The 16,799-nt window shown below is 35.1% G+C and overlaps 1 protein-coding gene across 3 annotated transcripts in view; it reads right to left on the bottom strand.

The window, feature by feature from the left end:
* Positions 1-16,799, bottom strand: part of LOC111058539 — a 226,346-nt gene that overhangs the window by 5,638 nt on the left and 203,909 nt on the right. For 2 of the 3 annotated variants that reach the window (XM_039432285.1, XM_039432287.1), the window contains 7 exons: positions 9,949-10,079; positions 9,073-9,300; positions 8,047-8,296; positions 5,920-6,141; positions 4,837-5,014; positions 1,851-2,024; positions 697-862 (listed from right to left, as the gene is read on the bottom strand). In XM_039432285.1, the coding sequence (XP_039288219.1) occupies positions 697-862; positions 1,851-2,024; positions 4,837-5,014; positions 5,920-6,141; positions 8,047-8,296; positions 9,073-9,300; positions 9,949-10,079 (1,349 nt within the window). Of the gene's footprint in view, positions 1-696; positions 863-1,850; positions 2,025-2,800; positions 2,979-3,888; positions 4,111-4,836; positions 5,015-5,919; positions 6,142-8,046; positions 8,297-9,072; positions 9,301-9,948; positions 10,080-16,799 lie in introns of all 3 variants that reach the window. The other variant, XM_039432286.1, reaches the window with a different exon arrangement.

Genomic DNA, 16,799 nt, shown 5'->3' with positions numbered 1-16,799 from the left:
CAGGTTGTTTGGAGCCCACCAAAAACTGTGAGTATACCTATTTGATCTCTCATTACCCATCCACAAGCTTAGGGCTCATGTGGAAGTAATCTTCTGGCAAAAATAATGTATTACATTTTTATTGTAATCACATTGTTTTGTTGAAGTGCATAATTTTTGCTAAAATGCCTTTGATCGAAATGAAAAATAAAAACATATTAATGCGTTCAGTATAATATACCTGCAGTATTCTTCATTCGATAATAAAAAAACAATTGAAACATTGAATAATTAGATGGTAAGGAATAATTCCTACTTTGGAATTAGAAAATTAACCTCCCAGACTAGAGGTTGAAGCGAATCATTGAACTCATTAATAGCATAGACCACAGAGCATAAAGTGTGACCAGCTAACTCCAATTTTGGCCAAAAGGGTTTTTGTTTACCGAAGGCTTTAAAGCTCTGGAATAAAGAAGGATGAGAAAACTCCAATTAATAGTTGTATGAAAAAATTCACTGGTAAGTACATATCAGCCTGAAAGACTAGTTTCTTATCCAGTTCCTTTTTATTTTTCTTCGAATGTGGTTGGTTAATATAACATAGCTAATTGATACTTTTTCTCTCTTAGTCGCTTTTTTCAACATAAAACTTATTACTGGATGAAGAAGTGAAGAAAAATTATGGTAGAATTATATTAAATCAGTCACTTTACTCACAGTTGTGAGTGATGAAGATACACTCGAACTAATGCTTGGTCTCAGGCCGTTACCGAATTTGCGCACAGAAGAACAAGACGAAGGGGCTTGAGTGGGCTCCGAACTGAATCGATCATTCTCCACTTCCTCGGGCCCTTCATCCACTGGACTCACAGGAGATTTGAATCTGGAAATTAAAATGAATATCATCAACTAAGGATACATAGTTAGAATGAAGAATGTATACTGAGGGAAAGTATTTAGCCTATTGAAAATCCTATAGTCTAGAACTTGATAAAAGGTTTCATGGCAATATACTGAGTAAGAATTCTATCAAGAAATAAAAATGACATGAACTGCACTGTGAATACAGATTCATGTTTCTTGAAACCCATGTAATTCAAACCCATCAGTTTGGGCTGATGAAGGTCCTCTCCTCAGGAGTTCAGGAGTTGAATGCATAAAAAATACAGACCGTGAATATTAATATTTGAAAAGTGATACATTTATAAGAAAAATAAAAGTACACAATGTAGACTAGTGTTCTATAAAAGAATATTGCTGATTTTTTTTGCAGAAATATTCGAATTATAGATCAAAGGGAGACATTTCGTATAATGATAAAATTATCGGAAAAAATACTGTACCTATAACTTTTAAAAACTAATACATGATACAAGAACTACTTTTGCCGAATGTTACACTTACTGTTATTTATTATTATTATTATTATTTATTTAATCATTCATAATTACACAACGTACAGAAAAGTACCACAGGCTTATAAGCCCAAAACGGTTCCAATTCTAATTTATACAACAGTCCAAAAATGTAGCTAGGTTATGTGTCACTTAACATTCATCAATTACACACTCAATTTACAATTCAAAACACATGAAAATCATTTTTAAATTAGAAAATACTTCAAAATTAAATTAAATCAATTACAATTAATTAAAAAATTCCAAACTTTCAAAATACTATAAAATTTTGAGACCGAAAAGACAAAAAACTTTTGTCTTAAAATTTGTTTTAAAATGACTCCAACTTCCCGGCTACGCCCTAACTTCGCCCTGCTAGGTTTCAAGTAAAGGTAAAGCTAATCAGTCAATCAATTAACCATAATGTCTGTAAAATCATAAAATGAAAATTGTAAATTATAAATCAGTGTTTACTTGCGATGTTTCCTATGAACTCGTGGTGTTTGCTCTCTGGCAATTTTCTTATGCGTTACATCCAGTGTGGTCGGTCTGCCCTCTGTTTCCGTAGAACTCGGACTAACCGATAGATGAATCACATTCGAGTTTCCACTCCCTCTTGGATGTTCTTCGTTCTCTTTCTCCTCCTCCCTGAGAGAAAATAAATATGTTACAGTAATTGAGAAATTGAGTTTACAGTGGAGACAGTGGACCAGCATGAAAAACTGAAAGAGAAGTACCTAGTTGAAATTTTCATTATAAGAAAATTGATGTTACAGTTTCCATGAAATGAACTTTATTGAAAGTCTACATAATGAGTGCACAAATCAATCTAATCTAGTCTAATTCAATGACTTGAAAAGTATTTCCTTTTCAAATTAATAGGCTGAGTTGAATTCCCACTGAAAATTACCATTTCTAATGTAATTCAGTTCTACAAAATGCTCAGTCCATGGACTTAACTTGAGTTCTGAACGGACATTTTCTTAAGTACTTATTTGAAAGCTATCAATATCATGGAATTTGAATCAGTGAACAAAAGTTGGCAAAGCCGACATTTTTGTTGACAGTAAGTAGAAAGCTTACACTATGAACCAAGATATTGTGGAATTTCTCCATATTAAGATGAAATATAAACGATGTTATGTTAATTCCACATAATTTATTTGAGTCGAACTTAAGTTCCGATGCACTAAGACATCATCTTCAGTGGTCTTCCTTCCTCTATCCAATCTCCTCAGTCTAACCAAAAAGACCACTAAATGATGTTTTAGTGCATTGAAACTCAAGCTTGGCTCAAATAAATTATGTGGAACTGACAACATAGTTTTTATTCCACCTTTATTAGAAGGCTCTCTGTAAAATTAAGAAATTAGGCTCCCTGGGGAATCTAGGAATTTAAAACTAGTGATATGCTTCCAACTTACTTTTGTGAATCAGTTGAATCCTGTAAGGAGGCATCTTCATTTTCCATTTCTTCATTAAGGCGCGTGTGACGGTGATTTGGACTTCTCTTGAATCTCTTCAATGAAATAACTTCTGATAAGACGGTGGAAGTGGACGCAGCTCTGCTTCTTAAAGGAGCTAAACTCGATCTTGATCCACCTGGAATCATGATCATGTTGAATAGTGAATATGATATTAAGTAAGAGATGAGTCGTTTAGAAAAATCCAATGTACACATAACATTAAGTAATGAATTAATATAAATAAATAAATAATATTTTTGAATTTATACATGTTCATATTTTATATTATTATTATTTGATGTAGGCCTCATCGTTTTACTTTTTTGTTGCAATCTATTTGTTTTTGTTACATTTTGATATTATTTGTTATGTAATTTGTTAAAATTCATGAATAAATTGGATATCAACAATAAAGTGAAACTATAAATACCTTCATCAAATGACGATTAATTTTATTGACGTTTGAAAAAAGTGGGTAAATGAAAGATTGAAATTGTGATGTAGGCCTACAGCCTATTTTCAATCTTGAAGAGGTTTTGAGCAACTATTAGCACGAAGCATGACATGTTGAACAATAAATCTATGTTTCAAAAGTTGACAGCATATTCTTTTAGTTGACTTTTTATAACTGCAATAATGTACTGAAAAGGCTTTGTTCATTTACTGACAAATTGACGATGAACTATGAGTTGCTTAATAATAATTACATTTCCATCGGCTCAGGTCTGGTGTCAGATTTCTCAGGTCACATCTTATCAATTTCAGGGTCTCTGATACAATGTAACAAATGTTTTTAGGCAGCTGGGACCGACGATTTAGCGTGTCCATTCGAAACAAGGGAGTGACCCGAGAAAAATATTTTGCCAGGGCCGGGATTAAGTTGCTTTAACATTCTTAAAATTACGTATTTAAATGTTGAACAATTCAAATTCGTTGTAATCGTTTCATTTTTTATTCATGTGTATGCAGAGGTACATTTTATTACACTTACGAACAAATTTTTATGGATCAATTCTACAAAATATATGAATAATCAATCAACTCACTTGACGCATCAGTTATAGTTTCCAGCTCTTCAGTTGCAGCCGCTAGTTGATACTTCCTGTAGCGGTGGATGTATTGCGCACCCAGGCATGCTGATATGAGGAACACAAATGACAGGAACACCAGGATAGCAATGTGGACGACCGCCAGCCTCGTCAGGGGACTCGGAATCGCCGAGCTTGTCACCGAAAGTGCTCGATCGTCGAAAGCGCTACCGTTTGGATCTGTAAATGATCGTAATTTCATAAATAAATATAAAATTTTCATCACACAAAAAAGTCACTCTGGGACAAATTTATTTGTAATGAACGCTAGCGTTAAAAAGTCTACATAATGAGTGCACAAATCAATCTAATCTAGTCTAATTCAATGACTTGAAAAGTATTTCCTTTTCAAATTAATAGGCTGAGTTGAATTCCCACTGAAAATTACCATTTCTAATGTAATTCAGTTCTACAAAATGCTCAGTCCATGGACTTAACTTGAGTTCTGAACGGACATTTTCTTAAGTACTTATTTGAAAGCTATCAATATCATGGAATTTGAATCAGTGAACAAAAGTTGGCAAAGCCGACATTTTTGTTGACAGTAAGTAGAAAGCTTACACTATGAACCAAGATATTGTGGAATTTCTCCATATTAAGATGAAATAAAACGATGTTATGTTAATTCCACATAATTTATTTGAGTCGAACTTAAGTTCCGATGCACTAAGACATCATCTTCAGTGGTCTTCCTTCCTCTATCCAATCTCCTCAGTCTAACCAAAAAGACCACTGAATGATGCCTTAGTGCATTGAAACTTAAGCTTGGCTCAAATAAATTATGTGGAACTGACAACATAGTTTTTATTCCACCTTTATTAGAAGGCTCTCTGTAAAATTAGGAAATTAGGCTCCATGGGGGATCTAGGAATTTAAAACTAGTGATAAGTTGACGATTCAACTTACTTTTGTGAATCAGTTGAATCCTGTAAGGAGGCATCTTCATTTTCCATTTCTTCATTAAGGCGCGTATGACGGTGATTTGGACTTCTCTTGAATCTCTTCAATGAAATAACTTCTGATAAGACGGTGGAAGTGGACGCAGCTCTGCTTCTTAAAGGAGCTAAACTCGATCTTGATCCACCTGGAATCATGATAAGTTGAATGATGAATATGATATCAAGTAAGAGATGGGTCAATATAACATGAATAGTTTAGGAAAATCCAATGTACACATAACATAAGGCAATGAATTAAATAAATAATGCATGAATTTATACATGTTCATATTCATATTATCACTTGATGTAGGTCTTCATCGTTTTACTTTTTTGTTGCAATCCATTTGTTTCTTTTTACATTTTGATATTATTTGTTAAAATTAATTGGATAGCAACAATAAAGTGAAACTATAAATATCTTCATCAAATATGATGATAAATATAAATATTATTGACGATTGAAAAAATAGGTAAATGTAAGATTGAAATTGAGAAGCAGGCCTACAGCCTATTTTCAATCTTGAAGAGGTTTTGAGCCACTATCAGCACGAAGCAAGACATGTTGAACAATAAATCTATGTTTCAAAAGTAGACAGCATATATTCTTTTAGTTGACTTTTTATAACTGCAATAATGTACTGAAAAGGCTTTGTTCATTTACTGACAAATTGACGATGAACTATGAGTTGCTTAATAATAATTACATTTCCATCGGCTCAGGTCTGGTGTCAGATTTCTCAGGTCACACCTTATCAATTTCAGGGTCTTAGATACAATCTAACAAATGTTTTCAGGCAGCTGGGACCGACGATTTAGCGTGTCCATTCGAAACAAGGGAGTGACCCTAGAAAAATATCTTGCCAGGGCCGGGATTAAGATGCTTTAACATTTTTATAAATACTTATTTAAATGTTGAACAATTCAAATTCGTTGAAATCGTTTCATTTTTTTATTCATGTATATATATGCAGAGGTACATTTTATTACACTTACGAAAAAATTGTTATGGATCAATTCTACAAAATATATGAATAATCAATCAACTCACTTGACGCATCAGTTATAGTTTCCAGCTCTTCAGTTGCAGCCGCTAGTTGATACTTCCTGTAGCGGTGGATGTATTGCGCACCCAGGCATGCTGATATGAGGAACACAAATGACAGGAACACCAGGATAGCAATGTGGACGACCGCCAGCCTCGTCAGGGGACTCGGAATAGCCGAGCTTGTCACCGAAAGTGCTCGATCGTCGAAAGCGCTACCGTTTGGATCTGTAAATGATCGTAATTTCATAAATAAATATAAAATTTTCATCACACAAAAAAGTCACTCTGGGACAAATTTATTTGTAATGAACGCTAGTGTTAATCAATATTATTTCCATACGATGCTGGAACTAGAATCATTGCAACTCTGAATATATTTCTATATTTCTGTTCATTATACATTTTACCAATAATTGAGAGTGAAGCAGCAAAAACTCGTTTGTTTGCAATAGATTAATATTATCCAAAATGTTCGAAGTTTTTAAAACTCATCAGAGATTGTGGGAACAAGAACATTCATCATAATTTAGAACATAATATTTTATAATAAATCTTTGGCCCATATAGAAACTGCAGAACAGAACGGAACAGAATACAATGCTGGTAGTTGATAGAAATAATACTCTGGCTTACAAGTACCGTAACTAATCTTCAATATTTACAAACACACGCTGAATATCGAACTCTACCTATTAGGATTAGTCGAAGTATTAATAACAATTATTCGAGACTCGTGTAGAATAGAGTTTTGATAAACTATTCTAATCATCATCATTTTCATCTATTCATGTTAATCAGTGGCGGTTTTAGGGGGTGGCGGCCACCCCCCCCTTGACTGGGGATTTAAAAAAAAATTATGGGGCCTTTTAAACACATTTGCTAGTGTAATTTATACCTAAATCTTCCGAAAAACTCGTATTGTTAAACAATAGGAATACTGCAAATAATAGAAATTGTATTAATTGCCGAACTGTTCAATAGAATATTAGACACCTTACAAAACGGCGAAACTACTCAACCTAAAGGCCTTTTCACACCGAGTTCGCAGATGTCGTCGACGTCCGGGACGTTTTTGAAAAAATAAATTGCTGACCATGCTATCAAATGAGTTAATCCACACCGCGCATCCAGGACGTCCTGGACGTCCCGGACGTCGGCAACGTTTTTCTGAGAATAACTTGCTGAGCAATTTTTCACAAACGTCCGCAATGTTACCATACAAATGAAAAAATTTAGAAGTGCCACCAGTAAAATGTTCCCAAAATGGCTTTGCACAGCCTTAAAATCACTTAACCTTACATTAACCTTCCTTGCCCCCACAAAAAAATGCTATATTCGCCACTGATCTGAACTTAGAAAAAAATATAAATTATCATTTATAATTAAAAAAACTATTCGGTAGGTATTCTATTCCAATTTTTTCCGGTGTGGAAAGGCCTTAAATAACAGTGAATTTAAGTGCTCAAATGCTTGAAACGTCAGTTTTAATAAAAAATATTGCCCTCCCGTACCACCCCCTTTCCAGGTGGAAGTAACCCCCTGAACCCCCCCCTGCTGTTGGACTACCGCCCCCCCTTACATTTATCGTGAGACCCCACTGATGTTAATTATTGCTGATAGGAACTGAATATAGAAGAGCTGGTAAATAAAAACAAAGATAAACTCTATTTATTTTCAATTTTCAACACACGTAAACACATACAAAACAAATGCAATGAAACAGTTACTCAATACAAAACAAACAAAATAGGAAATAATTTGTTGAATGAAATGATAGAAAAAGAGGGGACTTGCCAATTACTGTTCTGCATGTAATTTCCACCGAGCCTTAAAACAGACAGGTAAAGAAGGTACACACCTGTTCCGGTTTCAAAGGATATAACTATTTATCTTACCATCTTTTCAGAGGTCTGCCAATATCCCTTCTACCGTAGGGTCTATATTTCATGACAGCCTTTGGTATCCTAGTATCTGGCATTCGTTCCAACTCATTTCTAATGTCATCATTGCGGAATCCGTCTAACCTTGTACAACCTTTCATACTTCGAAGAATACTCATCTCTGCTGCTTGAACTGCAGAGAAGGTATTTCATATGAATAAGATTTATATTTCTCGAAACATAAACTCACCCAATTGTTGTGCATGCGCAAGAAAGCCGCCCCAGCACTCTTCGCCGGCGGCCATTTTTGAGTCGGAGAAGAACTCGAGCAGCAGACAGGGGCCGGTGGAGACGACGTGGTGGGGCAGGAGGGGCAAGCCCGCCAGCTGGGCCAACAGGTTGGAAGACAGCGAGTCGCCGTCTCTGATCTTCACCCACTGCGACGTGCACGGCAGGCGAAACTGCTCCAGCGACAGTCGAACCACGTGCGTTTTGTCCGCCTGCAAGGCGATGAGTCTTTCATGAGAAACGAATAGAAAATGAGTAGTTGACAGTGATCTTTCATGTTAAACATGGGACAAACAACTCATTATGGGACCCCCAAAGATTTGTTTGGGCCTCTCCTAATCCCACTTCAAGAATTACAATGACGAAGTCTGCATCAAAACCCCCCTGTATTTCTTTAATATCACATAATCACTTTTCTCAATAGATCTACTGAAACTATTGAAACACAATAAAAGTTATCGAGTATACTTTTTATTTTATCAAATCACAACTAGTTTCAACTCATTAGAGCAATTTTCAAATGTAAAGTATGGTATCACATATAATGTGTGGGATACTCGTGAATTCTTGATTCCATACTATGTTCTATGTGGCCAACATCCTACCTAATTCAGCTTTCTTGTATTGTTGCAACCTTTTTCTTTTTTTCTGTCTTCATTGACTGGGCTCTAAATAATAATCGTATCATCATTGTAGTGTTGAAAAACTTGATCAATTCAGTCAGTAATGTTCATGAACGCAGCCACCACTAAAATTGTCATGCCCAACAAGTTGTCAACTCTGAAAAGTAGGTTCAAAATCAAATATCAGCTAGCTGTGGCATGTAGTGTATTATTAATCTATTTTATTTCATACTGGACTTTTCACTGTTTTCAACTCGGGTTGACAAGTTGAATGAACCTACTATGCGACGTTGCCATTCTTCATAGGGCACAATGTTTTATTATAAATGTGGCTGTGACAAACATGAGCCTCATGGACAGCCAACCTGTATGAGCCAGAAAGTCCTGCCGGGACAGCTCTGCGACGAGGTGGCGATGAGGCGACGTGGCTTGACGGAGCCCAGATGCACGACACAGCCGCACCGGCAGCCGGGGCCCACTTCCGCCACCACTTCCGGTCTGTCGGCCGGCACTTCCGGTCCGCCGCTGTCCTGGTAGAACAGGCAGTCCCAGCTCACTGCCACACCACACTTCTCCGTTTCCAGAGAGTTGCCCTACGAACAACACAAATAGACCACTTCAAGAAATTACCTTTAAAAATGAATTCAAACTCTCAATTGTTCTGATATAATTTGATTGGTTACATGACAAGATAAATAAATGAAGAAAAAAATGCAGCTATGAATCATGAACTAGTTACTGGTACAACTCTATTACCTCCTTACCAATTGCGCTCTCATGTGCCACATTTACATGTTGGCCCAATGAAGGCCAATGACGACCAGCGCCAGTGTGTGGATGGGGAGTTTGCCAACGCTGGCCTAGACGTGGACTAGGCATTACCAGGCTGGGCCAGCTTACTGAGCCAGCGACTGGGCATCAGAATAAGGGGCAAGCTACACGATGAGAAGCTCACGATGATGAAGTTCATTCTAAATAGGAATCTCACTCGACGCCAATTGGAGATCTTCCTGTCCTCTCCTGCCGATTGGAAAATATTTTTTTGGCTAAAAGATCATAGCCCCCATCATGTCAAGCTCATCTTCCGAGGAGGCAGTTGTATGCAAGTGTACAAAGCTGTCCCGTACTTAAATGTACCGGTACAGAACATTATTGTGGAAGATGTTTATTCTCAAATATGATTTTTTCAAAAGACTCAAATAATCGGAGTCAATGTTAAAAGTTCACTTGAATCTGCTCACCTGACAAAACTTGGCTCCATATCGAGGAGGCGGCGAGTCACAGAACCTATAACGGTTCCTGGTCCCTCCACTGCAAGAAGTGGTACAAGGTGTCCAAGGACTCCATGAACCCCACGAACCACTTTCCGATTCTGAAAAAGTATGGTATTATTAATAAGTTATTTGTGCAAGGAAAATATTCCGAAACTTATGCAGTTTCCAAAAACTTTTAAAGTGGCGTTGGATTACCTATAGACTAGGAGAGGAACTTCAATTCATTGGAGAGGTCCGCTGGGCGAATGAGAGGGAGACGAACTTCATTCTTCCATGATAAATTTGAAAATTAGAAGTATGTGTCGATAGAGGCTCCCTCATACTTGACGAAACATTATCAGATAATTCTCTTTGCTCTATCATCTAATGACAGAGTGAAATTTCGTATTGTAATACAGGACTTATTTTCATGGAACTCAATTCAAATGGGAATTTGAATTCAATTCAAATCCCGGTTTGAAGTTCCTGGTAAACAGTCCAGATCGATTGTTTGATGGAATTTGAAATATAATGATGAATTTATACAGAGTGTAGTTATCTGATAATTGATACAGAGTGTATTGGTGTTATTTTTTCGCTCAGATAGGTTGAAAGACATACTCCTGCTGCTTCTGCTCCTACTAGAGGAGCAGAGGTGGCTGAATATTTATAGTTGATGAGTTGAAAAATCGCTTTCCGGTGGTTTGGAACCTACAGAAAACTGAAGATCGATTCTTCTCTCATCATCATCATCATCTTCATCATCATCATCATCATCATCATCATCATCATCATCATCATCATCATCCTTCACATCACGCAAAACCAATCTCGAAGCTTATATGGGCATAGCCTTTATAAGCCCTATTACCAAAATTGAAGAGAAAACCTGATTGACATGAAAAACCTGAATCATAAAACGGTTCCAGCTGAAGTGATGTGGGAAAAGAGTTGATGGACATGAGAAAACCTTGATTGACATGTAAAACCTGGATCATAAAACGGTTTAAGCAAAAGTGATAAAGGAAAGAGCTGACGATGTAAGAATCAATCTGGAATCTCTGCAGATTCCGCTTCAATCCAGATAACTTCACTTTTCCCATGAGCGATATTATATAAAGTTTACCGGCAGTTACAGCTCAATTATTTTCGTGATACATGCAAAATATTTTCATACAGTAGTAAAAGCATCTATTAATCTTTAATAATCCAGTTTAGTTGCCTGAATTTTACAGCTAGATCGCAACGATGAAGTTCAAATAAAGCAGATTAGCTATAAAACAGACAGGAAGTATGTTGGGGTTGGGTATTCTATCATTCCTTGTTTGTATTTTACGATACTCATCACGTACACCTCTTCAAATTGGATTTGTTCTGATGGGATATTTATATTGGTGAATTATTCATATAAATTCCGTAACAGATTCCATTATAATTGTATGAAAGCTTGCTATGAATGTTAAGTCTATATTATGTTGTGTGGAAGATAATTAAAAGCCTCTTACAAATTATAATTTAGATCTGATCTGAAAGAATAAACTATTTATAAAACAAACTGAATTATGAAAAGTAAATTGTTATTGGTTCTAATGATAACTAATACATTAAATAAGGAAACTTGTATTCAAATACTCTGAATCGCTTTATAAGAGTAGGTCAATTCATTGATTTGATGAAATTAATCAAATTGTACGAGATTTGAAAATTTGATTTAAAAATTTTGTTGATATACGGTTAAACAGTGATGATGTTTCAAAACATTTCGAGGCTAATTTGACAAGGAAATTTCAATTTGTTATAGCATAGAGAGAGTATAACATAATCGTATGCTATCTTTTCATATGGTATGGTTATAGAAAAAAATATGTTTAAAAAAGGATCTAGATAGAAGAACAGTGATTTGGCATTTGGGAAGGTGGAATGGAAGAGTTTTCAATTTTTCAATTCAGTAATAAGTAATTTTGTGACTTGGCAAAAAATATCAGGTCCGTAAATGCGAACATGAATTCCATTGTCACATTCCTGTGAAAGAATGGGTTCATATCATTGGAAAGCCCATACCCGTACTCAAGCAATCAGAGTTGCAGATAATATTATGAGACTGAAACATTTTATCACATGACATTCCCCACTTCACTCATATCATGAAAAGTTTACGATATGTGATCATAGATTTTAAAACCGATCAGCTTCCCCATTTTATGACTTCCATCTTCAGACTTTCACTTTCTCATTCCGTATTTTGTTATAGCGCGAAACAGTTGTGAGATGTTAGTACGAATCAAATGGATAACAGTGGAACAAATTTTTACAAGCAGCTCGTCGGTTTTTTGGTGGCTATTTTAGCATACAAACAGACTTCGCTTGGAGGGAAATAAAGTTTTCATGACAAATATGCGATGAAATTTTACGTCTGTATACGTTTAAAAGGTTTGGAATTTCATAAAAGTTCTTTTTCAGTTATGAGTTGGCAAAATCGTATAAACGCTTACTTTCAGTAGTATCGATTTGGGAAGTTCTCTCTGGTATTTTTAAAGAGGAAAGAGCACTCGAAACTTGTTTGCTCAATCTTTTCAAAGTTTCGAGAGCGTTGCTTTTCAGCTTTTTGATTCGAGGAATGGGGTCGAGAGTAGAGAAATGCATAGAAGTTTGTTTCAATGAGCAGAATTGAAATTTCGTTTTTATGAAGCAACATTAATGTAACATGGATTACGCAAATATTCCTTCCAACTTCTAAAATCTCAACGGCTTGGTCAAAACATGATTAAGTAGCTATAGAAAATAATCTATAATAAACCTTTCATTCCGATCCAGAAAATTTATTGAGGTGGAAACCGAATGAACAAGCACAAAAAATGTGTTGAATTCCATTACAGCACTCTGTACTCGTTTCATTCAAATATTGTAGTGTCATGATTAACATAAGTATGTAATAGATATGACTGTGTGACACTAATACCTACTATTACTTAGGTAGGTGGTAATAGTAGGTAGGAAGTAATACTGTAGTAGGTATTGGTGACACCCATAGGTTCATCGAAATATCATAAATCTTCGAAAGTCAACCACAATATACTCGTAGTATTAGTAATATTGGTATTTAGTAATATTTTTATTTTTTAAAATCCTCTGTATATCTTCTCCATTTTGTTAAATCGCCCAGAAGACATTGCTTTTAATTGAATTTATACATTTTAATTCATATGAAATTTAATCTTCTATCATTAAAATGATAGATTTATATAAAAAAATTTCACCATTGACTAAAATGTACTTTATTACCGGATTTTGTTGTAGTTAACACTACTGTAGACTCTAGACTAATATTCATATGAAGTCAATTGAAGAGTCTTATCCCCCACCAAAAATCTTGAAATTCCAAGGCTTAAAACGTTGTCGACTATTCCAAGAGATGAAATGGTTATGATGATTAAGCGAACAGGATAAAGAACCATCAATAATTACAGATCCATCACCTAGGCCTGCAATTTGCAAGTCCAAAAATCGTTTTTCTTACTACTATACAATATAAGTGTTGAAAATTTTGATAGCTTTGATAAGACGACAGAATCTAAAAATATCAATATACTGAAGTATTCATCAATTTTCACATCAAAGTATTCCGTTATTCTTCTCTTCAGGCTGGAAGTAAGAATCCATCTAAACTATCAATTTTCAAGAAATAGATGAATTACAGATGGAATTAAATAGAGAATGCATTAATTCAAATGCTAATTAATATATAATTATTATTAACGAAAATCCTAAATAAATGCTGTAAATCACCCCGAAGACTTCTGCTACTGCAGACATTGACAACAGGGTTAACAGCTAGATGGAAATTCGATGAGAACTACTATCCAAAAATTAGTTGCCAGCCCGGGAATCGAACCCGGTACCTCCCAATTGCCAGTCAGGATTGCTTACCCTTACACCAAACTGACAATCTCTGGATAGCAGCGCTCATTTCATAAAAAGCCTTTGGCAATTGGGAGGTACCGGGTTTGATTCCCGGGCTGGCAACTAATTTTTGGATAGTAGTTCTCATCGAATTTCCATCTAGCTGTTAACCCTGTTGTCAATGTCTGCAGTAGCAGAAGTCTTCGGGTTGATTTACAGCATTTATTTAGGATTTTCGTTAATAATAATTAAATAGATGAATCATTATTTTCACCACTCAATTTCCCATTATTCCCCTCTCTAGATCGAAAAAACTATCTATTGAAACTTTACAAGGTTGATAGATTTTTAACACAGAAATTTCCATTATCTTCTTCTCCAATCTAGAAGCATCACCCTCCTAAACCGAACTTATTGCCCGTTTCATAGTGAGCTACCATATTGAACTAGCATAGTAAGCTACAAATCATAGTCAACTACGCGGCCCAATTTTCTAAATAATCTAATGGCAGCACTTATTTGCCATCATAAAGCCGAAAGCAATTTTCCAGCTTGAGTTGATTGGATTTGGTTGCGGGCACTAGATGGAGTCCCGCATCGCTCGCCTCGCCATAATTGACTGTCTGTTCATTAATGCAGTTTGTTTGCTTTTCGCCACACAACGCAACAGAATCCTCGTTTCCTAATCAGCAATCAGCCAGCCAAGTACTTGTTTATTTGTGAAAAATCGACGGATTAAAGCATCATGCTATTTGTTTATGGTTATCGACGTTATCGGGAATGTCATTATCATCAACCGAATTTGAATGTAATTGGATGTCACACAGAGATAGGAATTGGAATTGTTTCCACAAAAGAATTAGATATTTTGCCCAACTATGAACATCTGTTGGAAATTGGTATTCTCATCAATTTGACCACTCTTTGATATTGGATGGGCAAGTTATATTTGTCGGTCCCGGCTGAAGTTTGACAGTCATGAGGCCCATTAACGGCTTAAATTATATATATTCAGGCGGTGGGACCTTCCCGCAAGGGACTCCCCACCAACCAAAGTCATACGAATTTAATTTTTTTGTCTACCATTGAGATATATTATTGATAAAATAATATATATAATTAATTAATCTTATAATTTCAAAATTGTAGTAGATTCATTTTTTTGGACTCAAAATATTGTGTGAATTAAGTTATCATCTACATAACCTCTAGACAGTGTATTCCAAATTAAGGTTTAAAGCAGTTTTGGGCGAATGCATGTTGTTTTTACCTGTATTGTATCTATTGTCTATGAATAAATAATAAATAATAATAATATATTTCTATGATGTGATACATGTATAAATTTGAAAAATATTACTAACTTCCTTGATTATGATTTACTACAATAATGGAACAAGCTTCAGGTTCCTCCATCAATACAAAGCCATACGATAAATTAAATCAATGAAAAGTCTGATATTGATAAGAATAGTTTTGTCAAAGCCTTCAATAACTAGGGTGTTTGGTTTAAAAAACTCATTGAAAGCCATTTTTAAAATAGAATTAGCCTTTTTATTACAGTAGAACATTTTTATGAATGTATAAGTTTTTCAGATTGTAATTGAATTTGGTGTACGATTGTCATTCAAAAATATTTAGAAAGAAGTTAAGAGAATACCTCTCATAAGTAAATCTATCTCTCAATAAAATATATAGATGACATAATGAGCTAATTAGTGTTGAAGTCAAGTAAAATTATCCAATTATTTTAGTGAGAGAGTAAGGTAATTTATTGTGCAAGTACTTGTTTTTAGCAGAGGTGTGATCGGATAATCTGGCTGCAACAACAATCCTTTTTGGGGCATAATGTATGACTTCATTCTCACTTCACTAAGCCTAATGATACAAGTCCATTAAGAAGTTCCCCTTTATTTAGAGTTCCATCCCCAATTAGCAGCGTTAACAACACTTTCCTGTCTTTTTTCACTTGGAAAAATGTGAAAAGCTTTGTAAATAGGGATGAAATAAACACGCGTGCTGCAACCTTTTTGCGAGAAAATTTAATTATATTAGTACGCCGCCTATATATGGCCTGGCCTTCTGCACCAGAAAAAGCGGCTTTGATAAATTATGGACTGCAAAAACACTATGAGAGCCAGTTGTGAGTTTTTCATAGTCGTTTTTAAATTGAAGACTTTAAAAGTGATGCTTCACAAGTGTTTGCATTCCTTTGAAAGTATCATTACGTTTGCTCTCCTATCTGGGAAACCCGTGCAAGCTTTGCGATACGGCAAAGTAATTCTGAACATTTAATAAATTGTTCAACATGGTTAAAACTGGAAGTTGTTTATAGTATTTTCAGGTTGGAAACATTTCATGGAATGATTTTTCATTCATCATGATCGTGATCATGCCTTCTTACTCTTGTACCTTTCTCAAACAACACTTCATCAAAAATATCCTTCACATTCTAAGGATGTGAACAACTGCTTGTCTTGCTACCACATCTAATTAATGATCGGATTTACAACGCCTCATTGTAAAAAAAGTATAATATTATCAGTTTATTAACTCAGATTCATTTATTCTTTTAAGAAGCTTTTCCGGACGATTTTGAGAGAATTTAATATGGTGAATGAATGATTATCGATGCAGAAGGATATTGATGTATAATTCAAATCATAACACAAAGTTTCTCTCAAAAGCTAAAATAGGAATGAAATTGACTTCCAATGAGAGAATTCGATATTTTTAATTCAAACTACAATTCCAACCACAATTTGAAATTCCTATGACAAGTTTTTATTGGTTCAATATGGAAAATTAGGAGTTACATATAGAATAATGACATAGACCATAACATCTCACACTAGCAAGAACTGAGACTCATAATTATTTCCGTTATCAAACCTTCCTACGAAAAAGCTAAATCTACAACGAGGCAACAAAATTCAGCA

The sequence above is a fragment of the Nilaparvata lugens genome, chromosome 7, assembly GCF_014356525.2.
Source record: "Nilaparvata lugens isolate BPH chromosome 7, ASM1435652v1, whole genome shotgun sequence".
Taxonomy (NCBI): Eukaryota; Metazoa; Arthropoda; class Insecta; order Hemiptera; family Delphacidae; genus Nilaparvata; species Nilaparvata lugens.
This window is presented reverse-complemented; position numbering and strand designations above follow the sequence as displayed.